This window comes from Peromyscus leucopus, chromosome 5 (genome assembly GCF_004664715.2).
Source record: "Peromyscus leucopus breed LL Stock chromosome 5, UCI_PerLeu_2.1, whole genome shotgun sequence".
Lineage (NCBI taxonomy): Eukaryota > Metazoa > Chordata > Mammalia > Rodentia > Cricetidae > Peromyscus > Peromyscus leucopus.
In genome coordinates, this window is record NC_051067.1 from 91,633,953 (window position 1) to 91,657,628 (window position 23,676).

A 23,676-nucleotide genomic window follows, 5' to 3' on the forward strand; every position below is an offset into this window, starting at 1 on the left:
CTCTTCCCAGCAGCTGGTCTGGTCCTCTGTTGGTCTAACCTCTTCCCAGCAGCTGGTCTGGTCCTCAGTTGGTCCGAACCTCTTCCCAGCAGCAGGTCTGGTCCTCAGTTGGTCCGAACCTCTTCCCAGCAGCAGGTCTGGTCCTCAGTTGGTCCGAACCTCTTCCCAGCAGCAGGTCTGGTCCTCAGTTGGTCCGAACCTCTTCCCAGCAGCTGGTCTGGTCCTCAGTTGGTCTAACCTCTTCCCAGCAGCTGGTCTGGTCCTCCGTTGGTCCGAACCTCTTCCCAGCAGCTGGTCTGGTCCTCAGTTGGTCCGAACCTCTTCCCAGCAGCTGGTCTGGTCTCATCTGCTTTCAACTTTTCTCCTGTGAATGTCTTTGCACATCAGCTTCCCTCACATCTGAGGGGGACTCTCAACTTTTACTGCTCACTCTGGCAGGGTGGGGCCTAGTGAATCTGGTCAGTTTCAAGGACTTCCTTTTTGAGTTGTTTACCTTCGTGCTTAAGGAACTTCCTGCAGGATGGAATGTTTTGATTTCAGAGGAAACTGTAACAGAAGGGGAGGCCCAGGTCAATCCCAAAAGTGTGAAGGTCAGCCATTTTAGGCAATCTGGGAGCTTTGGGGATGAGTGAGAGGTATTAAAAAGGAAAGGTGGGGAAGAATTAGCGAAAGATACTTCATGTTGACATTTGGTCTCTATACATGTACTTGTGTGTACAGATGTGGACACACAAGTATAAATACACCACACACACACACACACACACACACACACACACACACAAACAAAAACAAGAAAAAAATTTCAAGTGTTTAGAAATGAAATATTTCCCATAGCCAGGCTTATACTTTTGATCTTGTCCTGGAGAAGCAATACTAAAATTACCTCGGAAGCTAAGAGATCCTAGGATTCAGGCCAGCCATGTCTGGGAACCTTACACCATTTTCTTCAATAGGACAGGGACTAAGACCATTATTTGTCACATTTCAGAAAAGGGCAGGATGAGAATCCTAGCTGCCTTCACAAGCTGGGCTTAGCCACCCTCTTCCTGGCTTCCTGCTCCCTGCTGGCTTCCCATGATGCCAGCATCATGGCCTGTGAAGACATGGCACAGACACATGTGCACCTAGCACCTAGTACCCACCATGTTACCATTCACTCCAGCAGGGCTTCCTACTTGCCAGGAAACGATTCCAGGTATGTGTGTTTCCACAAGGACTCACAGGAGCTGAGTCCTACTGCAAAGTACCAAATGTGTTTCCCCAAGAAGGGGCTTCCTGATTACAGTGTGACTGAGTCCCAGGAAACAATTATTAGGCTAAAAGAAAGCATGCAGTTTTTGTATCATGGAAACCACACAATGACTAATGTCTGTATTGACAGTAATCATTATTAAAGAAAAGAACACAACTGACTGACATTACAAAAGATTATTGGTCATTTCTGTAAGAACAAATATATCATCATAGATAACTAGTGTGTTGACTCTGAACAATCTTTATGTATCATGTGTATGTAAATATGCTTTTTCTCACTTTTCACTAAAATTGATTCATTAATGAATCCTCCAGTAGATGAAAGTGTTATTATTTAAGTATAGTAACTATTTCTTTATGTGTACTATAATATCAGGTCCATACTGTAGATAGCTGCAGTAAAAACAATTAAAAATAAAATACTCCTAGCATCAAGGAGGCCTTGAGTTCAATCTCCAGCATAAATAAACAAACTTGTTATGGTCCTAGAAAAGTCCCACAAAAGACCACCATCCACATATGCAATCAACAAGAGTGTTTATTATCTTGATAATAATGGTACCAGCATGCTGGGGCCACACATCTCACACAAAGGCAAAAGGGCGACCCCAAGAGAAGTTTGCAGGGTGTTTTATACACAGCTAAGGGAAGTTTCAGGAACAGTTAGGTCATCTCAGATACGATTGGCTTATATGAGTGGCAATCATATTAGTACGTTCTAATTGGCTAGGGTTAGCAGGGGCTCTTTAAGCCTACAGTTTTCCCATTTGGGGGCAAGCCTGGACAAGTCCCAGGCTCCATCCTTACTTAGTTATTACCTTGAGCTCCTGTCTGTGGGGACTGGCTCAGGCCTGATATGTGCAGTTCCCCTCATCCTTGTTGTTAGGGACATTGGATGTGGGAGTCTGTGGGAGTCCATCTCTGACCTACTCCCACCTTTTGAAGGGTTCTTAGGTGGAGGAGAAAGGGATAAGAAAATGTCAGATAGAAAGAGAGACCTAGATGGTGAGAAGAAAGACAGAAACATAAGATAGCTTCAGGAGGAGCTGGGTCAATACCCAACAGCCTTGTCCTTTATTAAAAAGGGCTTTTATAATATGCCAAGGGGAGATGCAAAAGACCTCCCCCATAAACACCTGGTAAACCTGACTGTGGCCAAATCATCTCCTTATGCAGCCCTGCTGGGTAAAGCAAGCTCAGATTCTCTGACCCTGAGTAATCTGGGCTCCCCCTTATTAATAAAATACATTTTTAAAGTGAGGGTACAGAGCTTAACTATGTTCCAAGCTGCCACCACTGCCTGCCATTTACCTCTCAAGTTGTGGCATATCGGCTTGTCAAGGTTGAGCGTAGCCTCAAGCCATGTCTCTCCAGGGCTCTCACAAGCACCCTGGCTGACTGTGCTCTCCTTGCCATGGCCCCACCATGGCAGAAAGCATGAAGAACCCCTTGGCCTACACTGGCTATTGGCAGCTATCTGCTGCCTCTGAGATGATGCCCCAAGGGTCTCGGCCACTGACACCTGGCTGCAGCAGTTGCCCACACTCTGCTGCTGCTTACTTTCTAAAGCTGGCAGTCTCTGAAGCGGCTTTTCATTCTCTGACTGCCAGATTCACAGTGTCTGCTCAGTCCTGGATGCTACTTTCTGTGTCCCAGATCCCGTCTGGGCTCAGAGGAAAAACTACTCTACCCTAAGTTTCTGTTATACAGAAGTCTTCACAATATCCCTATGCCTAAAGCCTATTCTACCCTAATATACCTAAGCCTACATTTCTCAAACTAAACTTTACGAAACTTTTATAACTTACTTATACTACCATTTTTAGACCTAATTTAGTAGATAGAGACTGAGAGAGAGAGAGAGAAGAACAGAGACACACACAGAGATACTTGCTGTAACCTAACTTTAACTACTTGCTGCAGCTTAATTTTAACCACTGTGCTTTATACTTACAATTTTACTCCTGAAGAACAGAATATCGCCGCCTCCTTTAATTCATTACTGGGCATGCCCCCTCAACCCGTGGTGCCCCGTCTCTTCTATCCTCTGTACCTAAGCCACATTGGGCACCATCTGTGTGAGACTGCTGGGTGACCAGCTCTGACCTACCCACACCTATTGAAGGGTTCTTAGGTGGAGGAGAGAGGGATAAGAAAATATCAGGTAGAAAGAGAGACCTAGACAACGAGAAGAAAGACAGAAACGCAGGATAGCTCATTAGCTAGATCATTACCCAACAGCCCATCCTTTATTGAAAAGGGCTTTTTATAACAATGCCAAGGGGTGGAGCAAAAGACCTCCCCCTTGCAAGATCAAAACACACCATACAGCCAAGTGTAGACCCTTCCAAACACCTGGTAAACCCACCCATGGCCAAATCATCTCCTCATGCAGCCCTGCTGGGTAAAGCAAACTCAGATTCTCTGAACCTGAGTAATTTGGACTCCTACAGTGAAAGAATGGTTACCCTAGGCTCATGGCTTCCTCGGAAACTACTTGTTCAGTTTCAAGAGGCAGGAAATGAGGCCTACTTCTTCTTCTTCTTCTTCTTCTTCTTCTTCTTCTTCTTCTTCTTCTTCTTCTTCTTCTTCTCCTCCTCCTCCTCCTCCTCCTCCTCCTCCTCCTCCTCCTCCTCCTTCTTCTTCTTCTTCTTCTCCCTCTTTTTCTTTTTTTTCTGAGACAGGGTTTCTCTGTAGCTTTAGTGCCTGTCCTGGATCTCACTCTGTAGACCAGGCTGGCCTCGAATTCACAGAGATCCGCCTGGCTCTGCCTCCTGAGTGCTGGGATTAAAGGCATGTGTCACCACCACCTGGCCGAGGCCTACTTTTAACTGAATTTTTAGGAGCCTGTCATGGTATTTGCCTGGCCTTCTCAAAACTAACTGACTGACTGACTGACTAACAAACAAGCAAAAAAGCTCCTGATAACCTTGGATCTTTCCTTTTGTCCCTCAGTTTGGGTAGGCCAGGTATCTCACATGGTGAAATCACATAACATGTCATTTTTGCTTCTGGCTTTCTTCAGTTCTGTTTTCAGGGCTGTAGATGTTCTAGCATGCATCAAAGAGAACTTCATTTTAAGTATGGAGGATGCCTTTAGTTCACCTGTAGAGAGTTAAAACCTCTAGAGGTCTAGTGCGTATGAACAAGTACTGTAGTTTTTCCATAGTCCTACCAATCTTAGTTTAAAAAACACAATTTTAGTATTTGCTAATATAATAGATAAAACTAGCACCTTGTTTATAAATACTTTTTTATTACATTTGTGTGTGTGTCTAAGTGCATGCATGTGTGAGTATGAAGGTCAGAGGACAACTTGCAGGAGTGGGTTCTTCCACCATTTAGGTTCTAGGGGTCAAACTTAGGTCATCAGGCTTAGCAGCAAGCACCTTTATTTACTGAGCCATCTTCTTGGCCCATAAATACTTTTTAAATGGTGACTGAGCTTATTATATTTTCTCTTTACACCATTTCATCATTTTGGGGAGATTAAACTTTGTATATTTATACTCATATATGTATATGTGTATTAATTTGCTTAAGTATAGCAACTGTAATCACTCTCCCTCTATACATATCATGAGCCAGGCAAAGACTCTACCTCTGAGATATGTCTTCAGCTATTTCCTATACATTATCTGCCTTACATGTTACAAAGAGTTTTCTTAGCCCATCATTTATCTTTTGATTTCATCTACATTCATTTTTTAATATAACAAACTTTATTCTCCTTGGTTTTCTAGTTTGAACTATGTCATTTTTTTCCTTTTTGTGTGTGCATAAAACATAATAAATTGATAGTTAAAGTTTAAAACCCCAGGCTAAGTTCTATGGCATTAGAATGGCTGATCTCACTGTATAGAACTTTGCTGAGATGTAGAGTGTGGTACTAGACAAGTGTCTGTATCAATGACTTCCTTTAACTAGCTGGGTGATGTCTTCATGTGTGGGTTCATTACAAAAAAGTGATTAAAAAATAAATAAATGAAAACCAAATCATTCTGGAAAAAAAAAGCCAAAACATCCTGTTTTATTTTGCTTTTCTGTTATGGCAAATGAGTTTTGCTTAAAGAGATTCTTAACTTCAATATTCTTTAAAAAGAAAACAAAACTAATGTGTGTAGGGGGTTTTAGTGTATTTTTACATGCTTTTAAAGACATTTCTCTCTCTCCCCCTCCTCTGTGTGTGTATGCGTGCGTGGGTGTGTCTGTCTGTGTGTGTGTCTGTGTGTGTGTGTGTCTCTGTGTGTGTGAGTGTGTCTGTGTGTCTGTGTGTGTGTCTGTGTGTGTGTCTGTGTATGTGTGTGAGTGTGTCTGTCTGTCTCTGTGTGTGTGTCTCTGTGTGTGTGAGTGTGTGTGTGTGTCTGTGTGTGTGTCTGTGTATGTGTGTGAGTGTGTCTGTCTGTCTGTCTCTGTGTGTGTCTCTGTGTGTGTGAGTGTGTGTGTGTGTCTGTGTGTGTGAGTGTGTGTGTGTGTCTGTTTGTCTCTGTGTGTGTGCCTGTGTGTGTGTGTGTGTGAGTGTGTGTGTGTGAGTATACCCCATGTTTGCAGGTGCCCATGAGTCCAGAGAGGCCATCAGATCCCCTGCAACTGGAGTTACAGGCTGTTTTAAGCTGCTTGACATGAGTGTTGGGAAGGGAACCCCTGCCAAAAGAGCAGCAATTGTCCTTAACCACTGAGTCATCTCTCCAGCCCTTTATACACCTTTTTATGCAAATGGAATTTATTTTGCACAAAATAAGAGTTCAGTCTTCCCCACTAATGAGCTGCTGGTTCTTAAGGAGAGATGTGGACTTACACTCCTAGTCTTGAAGTAGCAGTGGGACTGAGTGGAGCCTGCCACACTGAACTGTTGCTTTCTGGTGCAGTGTGTGCGAGAACAGTCAAGACTTCATGGCGTTTCTTCTTCAAGCACGCACAGTGGCGGATGGCCAGACCGCTGCCTCCTTTGTCTCCACTCCTCGCCGTTCTAAACTGGTGAGCTGTTCTGAAGAACAGACACTGTCACTCACTGACAAGTTCCCAAAAGGAAGCCCTTTTCATGTGGAAAGCCCCCTGCCCAGCCTGTGGGGGCATTAGATTTCTGTAAAAGAACACAGTGTACCTCTTCAGTAACCAAGCAGAGTCCCCTTTCAGATTCCTCTTCCCCCATCTGCATTTTAGAACAGGTGCTGGGTCCCCATGACTGACTACCCTAGGAAGCCGTGGAGAGAGTAGCCAGAGCAGAATCCTGTCCCCAGCCTCCCTGGGCCATCATCCTCAGTCCTGGAATGTGATATTCCCCTTCTTCCTGGTGCACATGAATCTTAGCTGGCCTCTGTAAAAGTGTGGGTAGCAAAGGAGAAGGGATAGACAGAGTGAAGGAGCAGAGGCAGATGGACAAACAGTCACTTTCCTGTCCCCACTCCCAGTGCCATATTCTCTAGCAGGTTGGCAGAACAAGGTAGGTAGGGTGGCATTCAGCTGTGGTCCCACCTACTAGGTGGCTATGGCAGGAGGATTGCTGAGCCCAGGAGTTTGGGCTCAGCTATAGTGCAACAGCAATGCCCCATCTGAAAAAGAAAACAGGGACGGGGAAACTGCTCAGCCCCATATTACCCCACCATCCTATGTTGATTCATGTCTGGCTTCAGTCAGACCCTCAGGAAGTACATCCAGTCTGGTAGCCAATCAGGGTCCTACCTGGCCACAAGCAGGAACTGTTCTTGCTATTTTTCAGTCAAATAGACCCCTGTTGACACTGCAACCACAGTTGCTGACCAGATGTCATGAACCAATCATAAAATGATTCCTGTACCAGTAAGGATCTATATCCAATCACTTCAAAGTACACTTAACCACAGCTGGAGTTCCCTTAGCTGTGCTTAAAAGGAGCCTGTGAGGTTCTCTCAGGTCAACATTTTGTCAGATGATTGACCCCTGCATGCTGAAATTTTTTTGAAATTTTTTTTATTAAATGCTCTTGTTGATTGCATATGTAACTGGTGGTCTTTTATGGCACTTCTCACAAACCCTAACAATATCAGTAGCAGCCAATCCTCCTTTCCCTGTTTTTGCCCCCAAACCTTTCTGATTTTGCTGATCAGCACAGCTCCTCCAGCTTTTCCCACCAAGACACTCCTAAAAACAGAGCAAAGACCACACACTCAGAGCGTTTGCTAGAACAAACCCTGCAAACCTGACCTCTTTAAAATGGCATATCTTATTCAACAAGTCAGGTAAATGTTACATTCCAATTCCAAATATAACCATGTAGGCAGAGTTTTCCTGTCCACCAGTTCTTAAATAACCAACTCAGAGGCTGAATATGAATTATAAATGATTGGCCAATAGCTCAGGCTTGTTACTAGGTAACTCTTAGATTTAAATTAACCCATATTTCTTATGTACGCTTTGTCACGTGGCTTGGTACCTTTTCTCAGTACAGCACACTGATCTTGTTTCTCCCTGCATCTGCTCTTGACTCCTCTGATGCTGCCCTTCTTCATTCTAGGATTTTCTCTGTCTCAGGATGTCTCACTCAATCTCATCTTGCCCAGCTGTTGGCCAATTAGCTTTTTATTCACAATTGGGGCAATACATATTTACAGTGTACAGAAAGATTATTCCACATCATTGCCCCTTTTTGTCTAATAAAAAGGAAGGTTTTAACTTTAACATAGTAAAATCATATACAAAGAAACAGTTATTAAGTAAGAATTATACAATACAATATCCAGTCCATTTGCATTTGGAAATTTTAGAGAAAATACTCTATTACCAATCTTATCTTTGTGAGTCTAAAGTTTTATACCTAATTTACTTTTTATCATAACTAAGAAAAACTATAAATTTAACTATTTAGTCTTTAACTTGATCAAAGACCCCAGAAGGTAAAATGTTACCCAACAACAGGGACATCTGGCTACCTGGCTACAGTTACCCTAGGTTTTTCTGTAACATTGGGGCATCCAGCTCTGGCCTACAGACTTATATCTGACAGACTTTCCTGTGAAGCAGGGAATTCTGAAGGACTGTCCTACCTTGCATTAGCAAAGGTCAGCAGTCACTTTTCTTGCATCTTGCTAATCCAGTTTGGACGGTATATTGTCAGCAATTGAGGCAAGGGAAGTTTCTTTGCCCAGTGGCTAGCTTTTGCAAGAAAGAAAGCAAACACCATATGGAGGTTCTTTGATACTTATCATCTTCTCTGAAGTGGATCAGTGCTGACAGGAGCAGACATGTCTCACTGTCATAAAAAGCCTTAGGTTATTAAACATATTAAATGCTATATTCTGTAGGTCTTTGAAGTGTTTGAAGACCATTTATCTATCTGAAATATATCTCTGTATAGCTAGAAAACATAACTAACATAACTATAAGATATTCAAAAATATCTTAAACAGAAATAGAAGCATATACACAGTATAACAAAAATAACCCTAAATTTGTATCAATATATAAAAATCCATACCGATGTAAAATATGTAAGATTAATAGTTGCTTTTTTGGATTAAAGTAGATTCAACAATCTACCCTTTTATCATATTTCTATATCCCCCTCCATTTTTTCAGAACAAGATCCCTGAATCTAATCTCCTTTGTTCAGTATTTTTCCTGACTATTTCCAATAACAACTTGTAACCTAACCACGTCTGCTTTAACGGGGACAAAGTGAGAGTGAGACTTTAGAAGAAACACCATACCTCCATGTGGGAATCCTGCCCACTTGGGTGTCTGCCTGACATGCTGGCAGACTGGTACTACGCTGTAGTGTCAGGTGCCAGCCTGAGTAGTCAACAGGGTGACTTGGTGCCACCATCCCCCACCCATAGTCCTGCATCTAGTGACTTCCAAGACAAAGGACTGTGTGCGTGGGTGTGCTAGCAGGTATAAGTGAAACAAATTCTTTAATAAGATTTTAGTAGGTAAAATTTATAACTTGTTCAAACTGGGAAAGAGTGGATGTGTTTCTGAAACATATCTGCCCACACAGCCCCCAGGACACTTTGGGGGCCTGTCCCTCCCCATTGGCTATGATCAACATTGTGTGTTATGCCTTCCCTCTGACAACCCCTAATTAGGCTGCTTTCTGAAAGATCTGTATGACTTCTGAGGTGGATTTCAAATGGCTCTTTGGTGAAACTTTCCTATTCTTCTTGGTAGGCAAATGCCATAGTCCATTCAGGCTTCTACAGCACAATACCTCGTTCTGGGTAATTTATAAACAATAGAAGGGTATTTCTCACAGTTCTAGAGGCTGAGAGGTCCAAGATCACTTCCATGTCTGGTTAGGGCCAGATAGTTCCTTCTACACATCCTCCCATGGATGAAGGAGTAAACTCACTTACCCAGACCTCTTTCATAAGGGCATGAGTCCCTGGGGGACTCACCTACCACCTACTGGCTCCACCTCTTACTCCTATTGAGCTGGAGAGGTGGGGTGTTTTGAATATTATTTTAAGGTGTGTTACTTTTGTTCATGTTGCATTTGTTTAAGTCTGTGAAGCTGTGTTACTTTGCCTGTCTAAAACTCCTGATGGTCTAATAAAGAGCTGAAGATCAATAGCAAGGCAGGAGAAAGCATAGGCTGGGCTGTCAGGCAGAAAGAATAAATAGAAGGAGAAATTTGAGAAAAAAGAAGGAGCAAGAGTAGGAGGAGGACATCAGGGGCCAGCCACCCAGCTACACAGCAAGCCATGGAATAAGAAACAAAGGTGTACAGAAATAAAGAAAGGAAAAAGACCAGGACAAAAAATAGATGTGATAATTTAAAGTTAAGGAAATCTGGTTAGAAACAAGCCAAGCTAAGGCTGGGCATTTATAAGTCTCTCTGTATGATTTTTTGGGGAGCTGGGTCACAGGTCCCCCCAAACAACCAACATCATATTGGCATACCAGCATGATGCTTGAATTTCTGTAGGGCTTGAGAAAGCTTGAAGGAAAAAAAAAGTCAGTATGGCTTATTTAAGAGTTTCTGCCTGCTAGCAAGCCCTTGAGCAGCCAATATGTTAAGTAGGAACAAAAAACTAAGTAAAAATGCATGCCACAGTACAAGCACTGGCATTCTGGAGCTCTAGGAAGATTGAGTGCAGTTCCTGGTCAGACAAACCTCTGACTGGCCTCCAGTTTCAGAATTGTTTCTTCACAACCCAAGAAGCAGGTGGAGCCAGCTGAGAGCTGCGTGTGTAGGATCCAGGTGTAAGTTAGCAGCTCAAAGTTTGCTCATATGGTCAAAAAAGGCTGAAGATACACAATAAAAGAGGTCCAGATGGAAAAACCTCTAAACAGGTTACAGTGTGTTTACCAATGTGTGTAGACTTAAGAAGAGAAAAAGGGTATAATCATAGAAAGAAATGAATAGTTTAAAAATAATAATAAAGTCTTTGAGAGAGTAAAAGTAATACAAAAGAAAAAGTCTTGTAAGATGGGAAATATACAGGGAATCTGGATCCTGTATGTTATTGAGTTGATTTTAATTTTTTGATTGTTAAAAAAGCAAAGACAGGTACAAAGAGACCTGAAATTGAAAGAGGGACTGTTGAAATAAATCAGCCTATATACTTTAGGAATGCCTTAACTTATAAAAAGTCAAAAAATGTATTTGTCAAATGGAAATAAAAAATGCTTTTGAGTTTTATTCCCACAGGAGATGAGAGGCTGTGGATTCCTTCAGGGTTAATATGGATCAAGTGAGACCTCCTGAAACTTGACAGGTGATATCTATCAGCAAAAGTTACTGCTGGTCCTCCCAGGACTTGGCCATTATCTCACAATTTTCTGTCTGAGACCCTAAAGATACTTCCACAGACAGCAGGAAGCAGTTTGGAGAACACAATGTCCACATTCTCAAGAGGGGTGTGGGAGGTTTTTGGTTATTTGGTGGGTTATGGATGTTTGTTATCATTTAGGGGAATATAGTGTATTGATACAAATTTAAAGTTATTTTTGTTACACTGTATATATGTTTCTACTCTTGTTTCAAGGATTTTTGTGTATTGATACAAATTTAAGGTTGTTTTTGTTACAACATATTATCTATATGTTTCTACTCTTGTTTAAGGTATTAAATTTTTGTCATTCATTTAAAAATGTAAGGTAAAGTTCTAGTTTTTGAGAGCTATTATTATAAACTATATAGGTCAATCAATTAACATAGGTCAGCAGTTAGTCATTTATAATAATCAAATTTATAGATATGTTAAGTATGTTTTCTAGGTTAAATAGATATATTTTTAGATAGATGGCTTTCAAATACTTTAAAGACCTATAGAATATGGCATTTAAAATGTTTGGATAACTTAAGGTTTTTCATGACAATGAGACACATCTGCTCCTGACAGCACTAATTTACTTCAGAGAAGATGGGCACTGAAGAAACTCCTTATGGAATTTGCTTTTATTGTGGCAAGATTAGCCACTGGGCAATGAAACTACTCTTATCTTTGACTGCCGACAATGTGCTGTGCAGACTGGACATGCAGGACACACAGGAAAAAGACTGATGAACTTTGACAAAACAAGGCAGGACAGTCCTTCAGGGTTCCTGCTTCACATAAGAGTCTGCCAGACATTCTGCAGGACACAGAGGAAAGTGACTGACAAACTTTGCCCAAACAAGGCAAGACAGTCCTTCAAAATTCCTGCTTCACAGAAGAGTCTGCCAGATATTCTGGGCCTGTAGGCTGAAAATGGATGCCCCAATGCTGCAGAGGAACTTTGACTGTATAGACAGCCAAATGTCTCTGTTGTAAGACAATATTACATCCTTCTGGTCTTTGCTGGAGTTGAAGACTAGATAGTTACAGCTGCCATTTTCCTTAGTTATGATAGAGAGTAAATTAAGTGTGTAAAAATTTTGATTCATGAAGATAGGATAGATAATGCATTATTTTCTCTGAGTATGCTAACTACAAATAGAATATTGTAAATTAATTCTTATTTGATAACTGTTTTTGTTGTGTATAGTTTTATTATGTTAAAGTTAAAACCTTTTTATTTAGACAAAAAAGGTGGAATTATTGGGGAATATTATTTTAAGGTGTGTTACTTTTGCTTATGGTGCATTTGTTTAAGTCTGTGAAGCTGTGTTAGTTTGCCTGTCTAAAACACCTGATGGTCTAATAAAGAACTGGCTAATAGCAAGGCAAGAGAAAGGATAGGCAGGGTTGGCAGGCAGAGAGAATATATAGAAGGAGAAATCTGGGAAAAAAGAAGACAGAGGAAGAGAAGGAAGAGGACATCAGGGGCTAGCCACCCAGCTACATGGACAGACAAAGAGTAAGAAACAAAGAAAGGTGTACAAAAATAAAGAAAGGTAAAAGCCCAGAGGCAAAAGTTAGATGGGATAATTTAAAGTTAAGAAACGCTGGCAAGAAACAAGCCAAGCTAAGGCTGGGCATTTATAAGTAATAATAAGTCTCTGTGTGTGATTTATTTGGGAGCTGGGTGGTGGGCTCCCAAAAGAGCAAAAGACCATCAACAACAGGGGTTTGTTCACATTATTGCAGCAGGAAGGCTAATTGTTCCTGAGCTCTGCTCATCCTATCAATTTTTTCTCTTGGTTTTTTCGAGACAGGGTTTCTCTGTGTAGTTTTGGTGCCTATCTGGGATCTTGCTCTGTAGACCAGGCTGGCCTCGAACTCACAGAGATCCACTTTGCTCTGCCTCCCGAGTGCTGGGATTAATAGTGTGCACCACTGCTGCCCAGCATTCATCCTATCAAATTTTTAAGGTTGGTTACACAAGGATTTCTCTTCCTAGATTGTGGGTTTAGAGACAATTCTAGATCTGCTCATTTCTGTGTCTCTAGCCACCACAGCAATTGTATTGTGTAGTGGGCCTATGGGAAATATCCTGTGCACAAGTGTCCAGGCAGGAATTCCAGACTGTCCATTTACTATGTGTCTGGGTTAGGATGCTGTTTTCCTCATCTTTCAGAGTGCTGTGCAATGCCCAAGACACTTGTACCAACACTGTGAGAACACTGCTTGTCATTTTAGTCATCACTGCAGTTGACCTTCCGTGCCTGCTCCCTGTGTGCCAAGAACCATGCTTCTCTTTTGCTTCAACATCTTTAATCTGACTTTGCTCCTCAAATGCTGCTGTTACTGGCTCCATTTTGCTAATAAAGAAACTAATGATCAGGGCTAGAGATATGGTTCAGCAGTTAGGAATATGTGCGGCTCTTGCAAAAGACAGGTTTGGTTTCTAGCCCCCACTATCCCTTCTAACTCTGTCTCCAGGATCCAGGAGATCCATCACCTCTGGACTCACCAGGCACCAGCACGCATGTGCATATAACTCTCCTACATACATACATGCACTTGAATAAAAGAAGTCTTTTTAAATAAAGCAAAGAAAAACAAGTAGTTGTCGAGGATATTTGTCCAAGGTCAGGAAGGGCTGCATGGAGCTTGAATCCAAACAATACTCTCTGTCTGCAGTGTGTTCTTGCACACTCCCTGCCCTGTTTCTGTTGCTCTGGGCCCTCACATTTGAAAGGGTACCCAGTAACTCTCCATTTGCCCAGCAGCATTAGCTGGATGCCAGTGGGAAGTCAGACATAGAAGGGAGTGATTTCGTCTCTCCCCAGGGAGATGCCGAAGTCATTATTGCCACAAGGGGAACTCAGTGTTAATATTATGGCAGGAAGTTCTAAGCCTTTTTTTTTTTTAAATCTGATTTTCAGGGTTCTACTTTTCTCCTAATTCATAGGGAATTGTGGGGAGCTGAGAAAGCCTTGAGTGAATGTGTATTGTTAGACATGGTTAGAATGTCACTGTTGATGGTGGTGTGCAAAAACAAATGTTTATGAACATTGAGCAATGTGTGCAAAACTAGCATGTATATCCACCTTCGCCCTGCTGTTTTTGGAGACCAGCTAAATTTCTCACCCTGTGCTGCATGTAATACATGTTCTGAGGTTGGTGCCCTCCGTCAGAGGGAACATAGCCCACCTGACCTCAGCTGTTCTGTTCATGTGTCCTGTGTCTGTTCTTTCCTTATCCCTTCCTGCCCAGTCAGATTTTCAGTACCTTGCTGTGAGGGTCTTGGTAGGGAGTGATCCAGTGGTCCCTGTATTCCCTGCACAGTGGTACAAGTCCAGAAAGGCAAGAGACTTCCTCTTAAAAAGATGTAAGAAATAGGTACTTTGGTACCTTGTCAGGGTTTATATTAATGTGCCAATTGTTTGAATGTTGACACTTCTTAATGACTCTCATTCATGACCATCCTGAAAGCACATTAGAGTCTCCACTATACCCTGTTATCATGGTTGTTTGTACCAGCCAATACCAGACAAAATGCCCTCTCTGTCTCTCCAGAGTATCTTCAATTCTCTGTTTGATCCCCAGTGCCCCTTTATCCCTAATACAGACATTCTCAGAAGTCTTGCTTTTGTCCTTACAAGAGCTGAAGATGAGAGCATCCTAGACACTGCTGCTGCCAGCATTAGGGTGACAACGTTCCCTGGGGATGCAGAGAATCTGTCTCAGTCATCTTCACACACTTCTGCTAGAAGCAGCAGTGGCCGGCAACCTGGAAGATGGAGCAACCCAACCTTATAACTGTCCCTGGATGTCCACAGGTTAGAGAGGCTTGTGACCCTCAGAGAAGGCTCCCTATACAGCTTTGTTTCCATCCCAAGCACACCATAGGTAAAAGCTGATGGAGTGAGCCACTGAGTTGGACAGGACTAATCACTTGGATGTTTAGGAGTCTGAAAAAAAAAAGATGGTGGCCAAATTTTCCCTTAGGTGTATGATGTATTTTCATAGAAGCAGAGCTGTTGGTTAGAAGAGCTAGGTATGATAATAACTTGGGGAAAAGAATGCTGAGATGTGTGCAATACATAAAATACACTTACTATCTAAATATACTTTTAATATCAAATGTAAATGTACTAAACAAAAGGCAGAACTCATGAGTTCTTTGCTACTCTCTCATGCCTTTCCCCCAGATCTCCTTTCTGGTAACTCGGGATTTATTCCAAGGAAATCTCCTCCCATTAAAGCACACAACAGCAAGAGAAAACAGCTTTCCATTTCAGATATGTTATGACCCCTTTCATCCCTTCAAGTCCCCCTTTAGGGCTCAGGATGATCTAAGCTTTGATTCTTCGGAAACTTGCCTGCCCTTGGATAAGGATGAACAGGTAAGAGTGAGCATGGAGGACCCTAAGAAAGACACAGGGATCACCCAACAACAGAGAAATGGATGAGATCTACATGAGCAAACTGGATGTGGGGGGTGGGTAATGAAGGGCAAGGGTGGGGGAAAGAGAGCTTAGGGAAGCAGGAGATCCCAGCTGGATCAAGAACAGAGAGGGAGAACAAGGAAAGAGATACCATGACAAATGAAGACCCCATAGGAATAGGAAGAAGCAAAGTGCTAGAGAGGTCCCCAGAAATCCACAAAGATACCCCCACAATAGACTACTGGCAATAGTCAAGAGAAAGCCTGAACTGACCTACTCTGGTGATTGGATGGCCAAACACCCTGTCATGATAGAACTCTCATCCAGTGACTGATGGAAGCAGATGCAGAGATCCATGGCCAAGACCCAGGTGGAGCTCCAGGAGTCCAATTGGCAAGAGAGAGGAGGGATTATATGAGCAAGAGATATCAAAAGCACAGGGACAAATAGCCAAACTAGTGGAAACACATGAAATATGAACCAATAGCTGAGGAGCACCCATGGAACTGGATCAGGCCCTCTGGATAAATGAGACAGTCAATTAGCTTGAACTATTTAGGAAGCCCCCGGGCAGTGGGACCGGGACCTGTCCTTGGTGCATGAGCTAGCTTTTTGGAACCTAGGGCCTATGCTGAGACACTTTGCTCAGCCTGGATGAAGGGAGGAGGGAACTGGACCTGCCTCAACTGAATCTACCAGGTTGAGCTGAATCCCCAAGGGAGTCTTTGCCTTGGAGGAGATGGGAATGGGGGGTGGGTGGACTGAGGGGAGGGCGGGGAGGGGTGGAAAGAGAGAGGACAAGTGAATCCATGGCTGATATGCAAAATTAAATTAATTATAAAATTAAAAAAAAAAAAGAGTGAGCATGGCGGGCGGGGAACAAGGCCTGGTAACTTAGCCCCAGAGCTGGAAGTGTTGGCTGGGAAAGGGTTAATGGATGAGCAGCTGAAGCCAGAGAGAAAGCAAGTGTAGGATGCAGAGTGTCCTCGTCCTGATCAATACCAGCCTTTCCAGCATCTGCAGTGTCTCTGAAGTTATTGGCGATTGTAGAAAATTGATGGTTTCAGTGTTTTGTTTTCCCACTTAGCTTCGCTTAATAATTTCTTCCCCCCCCCCCTCCTTCCCTTTTTTATAACACTGGCCTCCAAACACTGTGTGGTACCAGATCAATGGTCAATGTAAAGCACACACCCCATGACTTACTTCCCCTTTGCCATCTCAGAGGTCAAATGTCTCAAACTAAAACATGGCATAATATTCTCACTCAATGTTACTGGAACCTACGGTAAGGATAAACAGTCTCCCTGCTGAGGCCTACCACAGCAGGTATCTTCAGTGCTCGTAGTCACCAGAAATGATATAACCCTCTGTTTGGGTTTGGAAGCCTCTTAAAAGACCCAAATTTGTCCTTGCAAGTAGCCCCTATGCTAGTGGGCTCTCCACAGCTACCCCATCCCTATCAATTACAGATGCATACTTACCTACTTAGTCCTTTACTCTGAGTCTTCTACAGCAAGCAGGAGGCTAGCTTCTCAACTGCTGCTGGGAGTCTTTATGGGACTCGAGTTGCAAGTCTAGTTGTAAATCAGGTGAAGACCAGCTCCTCTGACTTCACTTTTCTTTTGCAGGCCAATATGACAGTCTCCAATAGGTCCATGACAGGGCCCGCTCTGTACACTGCTTATATTTCCAAACCTCAGCATTTCTGGTCTCCTGAACCTTCATTGGGAATGGGGCTGAGGTAGCCAATCCAACCCCTACTTCCATCCCCTCGGCACATCAGGAGCCCATCAGATGTGCATCTAGACCCTCCGTCAGCTTCTGATACGAGCACAGGGAATACGGACTGGAGGAGGAAACTGCAGTGGTATGGGATACCTTAGCAAGACCAGGGTAAGCTAGAGGAAACCAGGGCCCACCTGGAGACCCAGCTCAGGACTACTCAGGTAGGAACCCTGATTTGCCTGTCAATCACCCTGGCTCTGACCCTGGCTGCTGGACTTTGCTATCTGTATTGCTGGTATTGCCACAAGTGGACAGAAAGGGTCCTTTGGTGGACGTACCGCAGGTGCTGTTACCAGGGATGATGGAGGGGAGAGTGCATGTCTAGAAGACAGGTGAGCTGGGCAATGGTACACACCTTTAATACCAGCACTTGGGAGGCAGAGGCTCCCGAACTCTGTGAGTTCAAGGCCAGGCTGGTCTACAGAGTGAGACCCAGGACAGGCTCCAAAGCTAAACGGAGAAATCCTGTCTTGAAAAAAACGAAGAAGAAGAAAAAGAAGGAGGAGGAGGAGGAGGAGGAGGAGGAGGCAGGTGAACAGCTATGTCTTGGTTCCAGTGGAATCTTCCCGAATCTCTCTTTCTGCAGGGGACAAGGAAACCGTCCCCTCAGAGGCATCACAGAGTGTCTTAGTCACCACCGAGCTAATAAGAATTCCTGATGAGGCCAGGGATGCACTGCGCCTTCTGTCAGTGTGCAGTTGGCGCAGGAAGCAGCAAACAGGCAGGTTATCAACAGAGGGGTCCTCCTTCAGCTTTGTTGTCTTAACGCCTGTAATTGCGCTCCTTTTGTTCCTTCTTGCAATTAGACGTTCTGTTTGAAGAGTTAAACTCAACACAATGAATATTGTATAACCTGCTCATTAACTCGACTCCTGCGGCCGAAGAGCTTCCTCTGTTGCCTTAAGGAACCTGCAGAAATAGACATTCTGTCCTCCGAGGTGTCTGAGACTCATCTCCTCTAACCCTTTGAAAAAGTTGGGTTGGGCTTTAGCTCTTGCAAGAAAGAAAGAGCTGTACCCTCACCGTGCCCCTCTGAACCACCCGGAAACGAGTGTCCTTTTCAAAGCCAGAGTTCCAGAACTAGTTGGAGGTCTGATTCAGTGGAGCGGCTGTAGTGAGGGCAGCCTGTCTGCCTGAAGCACAGGGTCCTGGGATCTGTGGGCGCACATCCAGAGCAAACACAGTTTTAGAGAGCTAAGGGAGCACACTTGAGGAATGTATCCACACAGCCCCGGGCCATGAGCCCCAGAGTAGAGTAAGAAACCTTTCCATCAGGTGCAATGGATGTGGGACTTCTCAGCTTCTACGCTTGATGAAGGACTTACATTTCCCAGCACCTTGAAGCTATGCTGCCCTTTGCAAAAGGTGAGGCTAAAAACGACCTGACCAGCTTGAAGAACAGCTGTTACCTGCTTATCAGAGGATGTCAGGAAGAAAGCATCATGCGTGAAGACCATTTGCTCTCCTAACTTTAGGAAGCGCATTTGGTCTAGCAAGGGCTGTGCAGGCATGGCCTGGTACCAAAACAACAGCTTCGAGACCACATACACTGGTATCTGTGTGAGAACATAGTAGGATTAGCTGCCTTTCCAGACAAACCCATTGCAGAATGACCATCCGTGTGAATATGGAGACATAAAACCCACCAGTGCACAAAGTATTTGCCTTCCACCTAAGTCCTGAAGTGAGGTAATAGAAACTTCATGGTATCACACTCAGTACTCCTCTAATGTGGAGGGGAAAGGCTCAGGGGTCCTAAGAACACTCAGTGTGCCCTGTTCACCTGCAAAGACACTTTGTGTACACTGGATGTGAGAAAGGTATTGCTTCTGGGTTTTCCCCCCTGACTTTAGCTCATTGGGTACTAACTGACAGACTCTGCCTTCCCGCATCCTTGGATCATTAGGTACATGAAAACCTAGGCAAATTGTATGTTCACAAACGAATATGTTCCAAGAGAACTGTGGCAAGAAACAAACTTACTGTGTTCCAGTGAGGGCCACAAATATTCCCTCTAAACATCTAACAAAAAGACATATATAGCTCTCTTCCCTAAAATGAAGATAAAGATCTCACCAGTGGTAGACCCCCGCCTAGCCACATCACACCAGGTATACCATGCATGAAAATCTTTGAGATCTTCCTGTGCAAGAGGGCGTGTGTGTGTGTGTGTGTGTGTGTGTGTGTGTGTGTGTGTGTGTGTGTTGTAAATAAAATGCTCTAGCGCTTCTTATCCATTGATATGGAACAAAGTAACCCAAAATGTGGTAAGTTAAGACAACCAGCAGCACTACTAATTTCCTCTGTTTCTTTTTCAGGTGGAGTCTCACTCTGCTGTCCTGGAATCACTTAGGTAGTCTAGGCTCATCTCAAACTTGTAACAATCCTGCCTCACTTCCCCAGGTTCTAGGATTACAGCTGCAGGCCCTTATGTCTGGCCCCACCACTTACAGCTTTCATGATTCTGGGGCCACCTGGCTAGAGCTGGGAAGTTCTTCTCTTATTGTGAAGGGGCTGCAGCATCTACCAGTACTCCCCAGAGAGCATCTGTTGGCTGCTGACCCGGAGCTGCCGATGAAGGTGGGAGCAGCTGATTCCTTGCTGTGGCTTCTTACACAGCTCTTTTCTCAGAAGGAGGGTTCCGAGTCACAAAACCAGAAGTCCCAGCTCTCCTAAGACGTGGCCTTGGGCGTCACACAGTTTTTCTTCTGCCACTGCTGCTCTTGGTCACAGTAAGCCCAGGACCAGCCCCATTCAGAGGGGTGGACCACAGATTCTCTTTTCATGGGACACGAAGCAGCGGTTTTATAGCTATCTTTAATTCATCGCACCTTCCAACTAGACTGCCCCTCTACTGTGAGGACCTATGTGACAACACAGGCAGGCATTGTTTTCCCTGGGGAATGCCTGGGCTCAACTCCCCTGCAGAGCAGCCAAGAAGCAAGAGAAATCCCTGGATTTCAGGGTGCTAAAATTTAGGATCTCAGATGTCTCTCAGGGCTTCCTGTTTTCAAAGCTTGCCCCCAGCTTGTGACACTATTTTAGAGCCTTTAAAAATGGGGCCTTGGGCCGGGCGGTGGTGGCGCACGCCTTTAATCCCAGCACTCGGGAGGCAGAGGCAGGCGGATCTCTGTGAGTTCGAGGCCAGCCTGGGCTACCAAGTGAGTTCCAGGAAAGGCACAAAGCTACACAGAGAAACCCTGTCTCGAAAAACCAAAAAAAAAAAAAAAAAAAACCAAAAAAAAACAAAAAACAAAAAACAAAAATGGGGCCTTGGTGGTACAAGTAGATCTCTAGAGGAGAGCCATCAAAGTTTTAATTGACCATGATTTGACCATGCCTCTGACCCTCTGACCTCTCCCCCCCCCCCCCCCTCGAGATGGCCTGAAATTCCTCCACAACTGTGAGCCAAAATAAATCTTCCTTCCCATAGGTTTTAATTATTAGGCATTCAGTCCCAGCAACAGGAAGAAGAATTAACACACAAGCTTAGGCAGTCTCCTCTCCAGGTATATTAGGTTTGATGTAGAATAGTTATGGCAGATCTTTGAGGCTCAGTATCACCCCAGAATGGTGGGTCACAAAGTAGCCTTTCAATATTAGCAGAATTAATGTGTACAGTACTTAGATGCCTGACTATAAACAGCTCACTAACCTGACATGCTTCTGATCTCAGTGACATCCTACAGAAGCCACTGTCTTTAAATCTACTCCATTCTTTGGTCACACACACAAACGCCATTCCCTTCCCATGACTATTCCCTAATTATTAATATTATTATGGGATTGGCCAGATAGCTTAATTGGTAAAGTACTTGCCTCTGTAAGTGGGGTACCTGAGTGTGATCCCCAGAACCCATGAAGAAACACCAGATATAGTGGTGTATTCTTGTAATCTCAGTGCCAGGAAGGAGACAGATGGATCCCCAGGATTTTCTAGCCAGCCAAATGGGTATGCTCCAGACCAATGAGAGACCTTGTCTCGAAGGAGGTAGATGACTTTTCTGAGATGACACCCAAGATTTTCCTCTGGTCCCCACATGTCCATGCATGCAAATGTGCACATCCACACCCCTCCACACACTTGCACTCACACACAGGAACGAGCACATTAAAAAGAGTACCCCATGTAAAGTGACGCTTTCCAGCAGCCCCACACTCAGCCCCTCTTCCTTGTCCCTTGAGGCCATCATGCCACGCTAGTCTTCATGGTAGCCATTGGTGTCATGCTTGCCGTGGAGCAGATATTTTTGCTGAGGCATTTTAACTAAACTCTCTTTTGAGAAGGGCTGGAGTCCACTAAGCCTGTAGAACATCAGGAAGCCTTTTGGTTACTGTGATTTTGAAGGTCCTCTTCACGTGGTTCAGAGAAACCCTTGAGGGGAGGGGTAGGAAGTGCTCACGTAATCTGAAGGTTATTACTAACACACAAAGCCATTAAAAGTTAAACAAAGGCAAAGGACTCAAATGCAACGTCTTAAAATAGCTCTTTTCTGTCTTGTAAGAACAGCTATAGGATTGTTCAGCCAACTGTTTCTTGGAAGAAAGGAGGTTCAGGGCTAAACACACATTTCAGGAAGAATACCGGAACACCAGTTGCTGAGAACTATTTTAAGCAAATGTTTTTATATCTATTGTCCTGATTTAATGGCCACAGCTCAGGGGTCAGGGTGGACCTGAAATTTCTTTTTCAATCAGAAGCTATTTCTGACATTTCTAATTAGTTGTGCCTTTGTGGATACAGTTTTGGTGAATCGCAGCCGTGTACTATAAAACTTTGCTCATCTGTGGCTTGAGCCAATAACTGTTTAAACAAGTGCCCTGGTTCACGTGAAGGTTGTCTGGGGCGTGCTGGCGATTTATGAGTGAATTGCAGACCATGGCTAGTCCCTCTTCCTGGCTTGGACTGCTTGGTTCTAACCAGACTTTCTGGAATGTAGATGTTTTAATGTGACTTCACCCCTGCTTATCCCTGTCCTGAAAGTGGTACATGATGGGAACGTCTTTAATTCAAGTGGAGAGCATGACACCTGAGAACAGTACTCTTCCAAAGATGAACTTACTCCGCTCTGCCTGGCCACAGGGCTGCGGTGTCCCAGCAGCCAGCTCTCCTGCATCAGGAGCTCTTCATGGAGCACAGAGTTTAATGCATGAGTGCTTTGGTTATCCTGTGCACTGGAGCATGTGTATGTGCATGCTTGCGGGTATGTGCATGCTTGTGTGTGTGTGTATGTGTGTGTGTGTGTGTGTGTGTGGTGTATAGTGGATATGTGTGGATATGCATGTGGATGTGTGTGCATGCATGCGCATATGTGGATATGGTATGTGTGCATGTGTGCATGTGTGGATGTGTGCATGCGTGGATGTGTACATGCATGTGTGCATGCACAAGTGTTTGTGTGGTACATGCGTGTGCTTGTGTGTGAATGCATGTATGTGGAGGCCAGAGAACAACCTCCAGTGTTGTCACTTATTTTGAGGTCTCACTGTCCTGGAGCTTGCTGGTCAGACAAGGCTGGCTGGCCAGTGAGCCCCAGGGGTCCTCCTGTCTGGGCCTCCCAGCTTTCGGATTTAAAGTGTGTGCACTACAGCACTACACCAGGCTTTTCACATAGTGCTGGGGACTGAGCTCTGGCCCTTATGCTACATCTCCCCAGACTCTGGTTATTCGGTTTTCTAAATGCAAAAGGAAAATGTTAGATATTTTAGGAAACTCCTTTTCAATTGACAACGATGGTTAGAGATGCCAGGAAAACTCACTTTCAAATGTCACAGTCTTTGACATCTCTAATGGATTTCTCTCCCTCTCAGAATCAGACGTGAGCATCTGGTAGGGTTAATCAGGTCTTCGGACACCTGGCTGCCAACTGTGCCTGTTGCCGATTTCCACACAGTCCCGGAGCAGCCATGGTACCCATGAGACCTCAGGACTCCGTTTCTCTGGATCTTGAATCCCTGTCTGGAATTCCCCTAAGCCCAAACCTTCAGAATCTTGTTATGTTGCCTCATTAGAAGTTCCCTTTGTCTACAGCCACCTCCCAGTTACTCTGTGTCTCTGTCCCACTTTAGGACAGTCTGGGCCCTGACTTATTACCTGAGTGTCTTCTCAGCACCCCGCAGGGACGCGGGTGTGTTTTGTTCACTGCTGTGACTCCGTGCAGAGTCCCTACTGCGTTTTTCCTAATACACAGCGAGTCGTCAATGACCCTGTGTTTAACGGGTGAAGATGCCCACTGTCTGTACTGTGAGAATCAACTCTTGGCATGGAGCAACTAGCACCTCTTCACGGGTGAGTACACGGCCACTGAGACTGGGGTCTGGGCTGGTCTTCTGATTTCTTCCCTTGTCCCTGATTCCGAGACCCGTGTGTCTTCGAACCAAACTTGGTGGCTCATTTGTTTGGTGAGTCTGCTGGATGCCGCGAATATTTCTGTGGCTCTGGCAAGTCTGGAACGGAG

The 23,676-nt window shown here is 44.2% G+C and overlaps 1 protein-coding gene across 1 annotated transcript; it reads left to right on the forward strand.

Annotated features, from left to right (window-relative positions):
- Positions 1 to 968: 968 nt before the first annotated feature.
- On the forward strand, positions 969 to 17,520 carry Reeld1 (reeler domain containing 1; the record flags this gene model as incomplete). Its single annotated transcript, XM_028892887.1, is given in 5 exon segments — positions 969 to 1,394; positions 6,109 to 6,332; positions 14,648 to 14,870; positions 15,317 to 15,391; positions 17,317 to 17,520. Coding segments are annotated over 5 exon segments (1,152 nt in total), but the record flags the coding sequence as incomplete, so codon positions are not given.
- Positions 17,521 to 23,676: the final 6,156 nt, after the last annotated feature.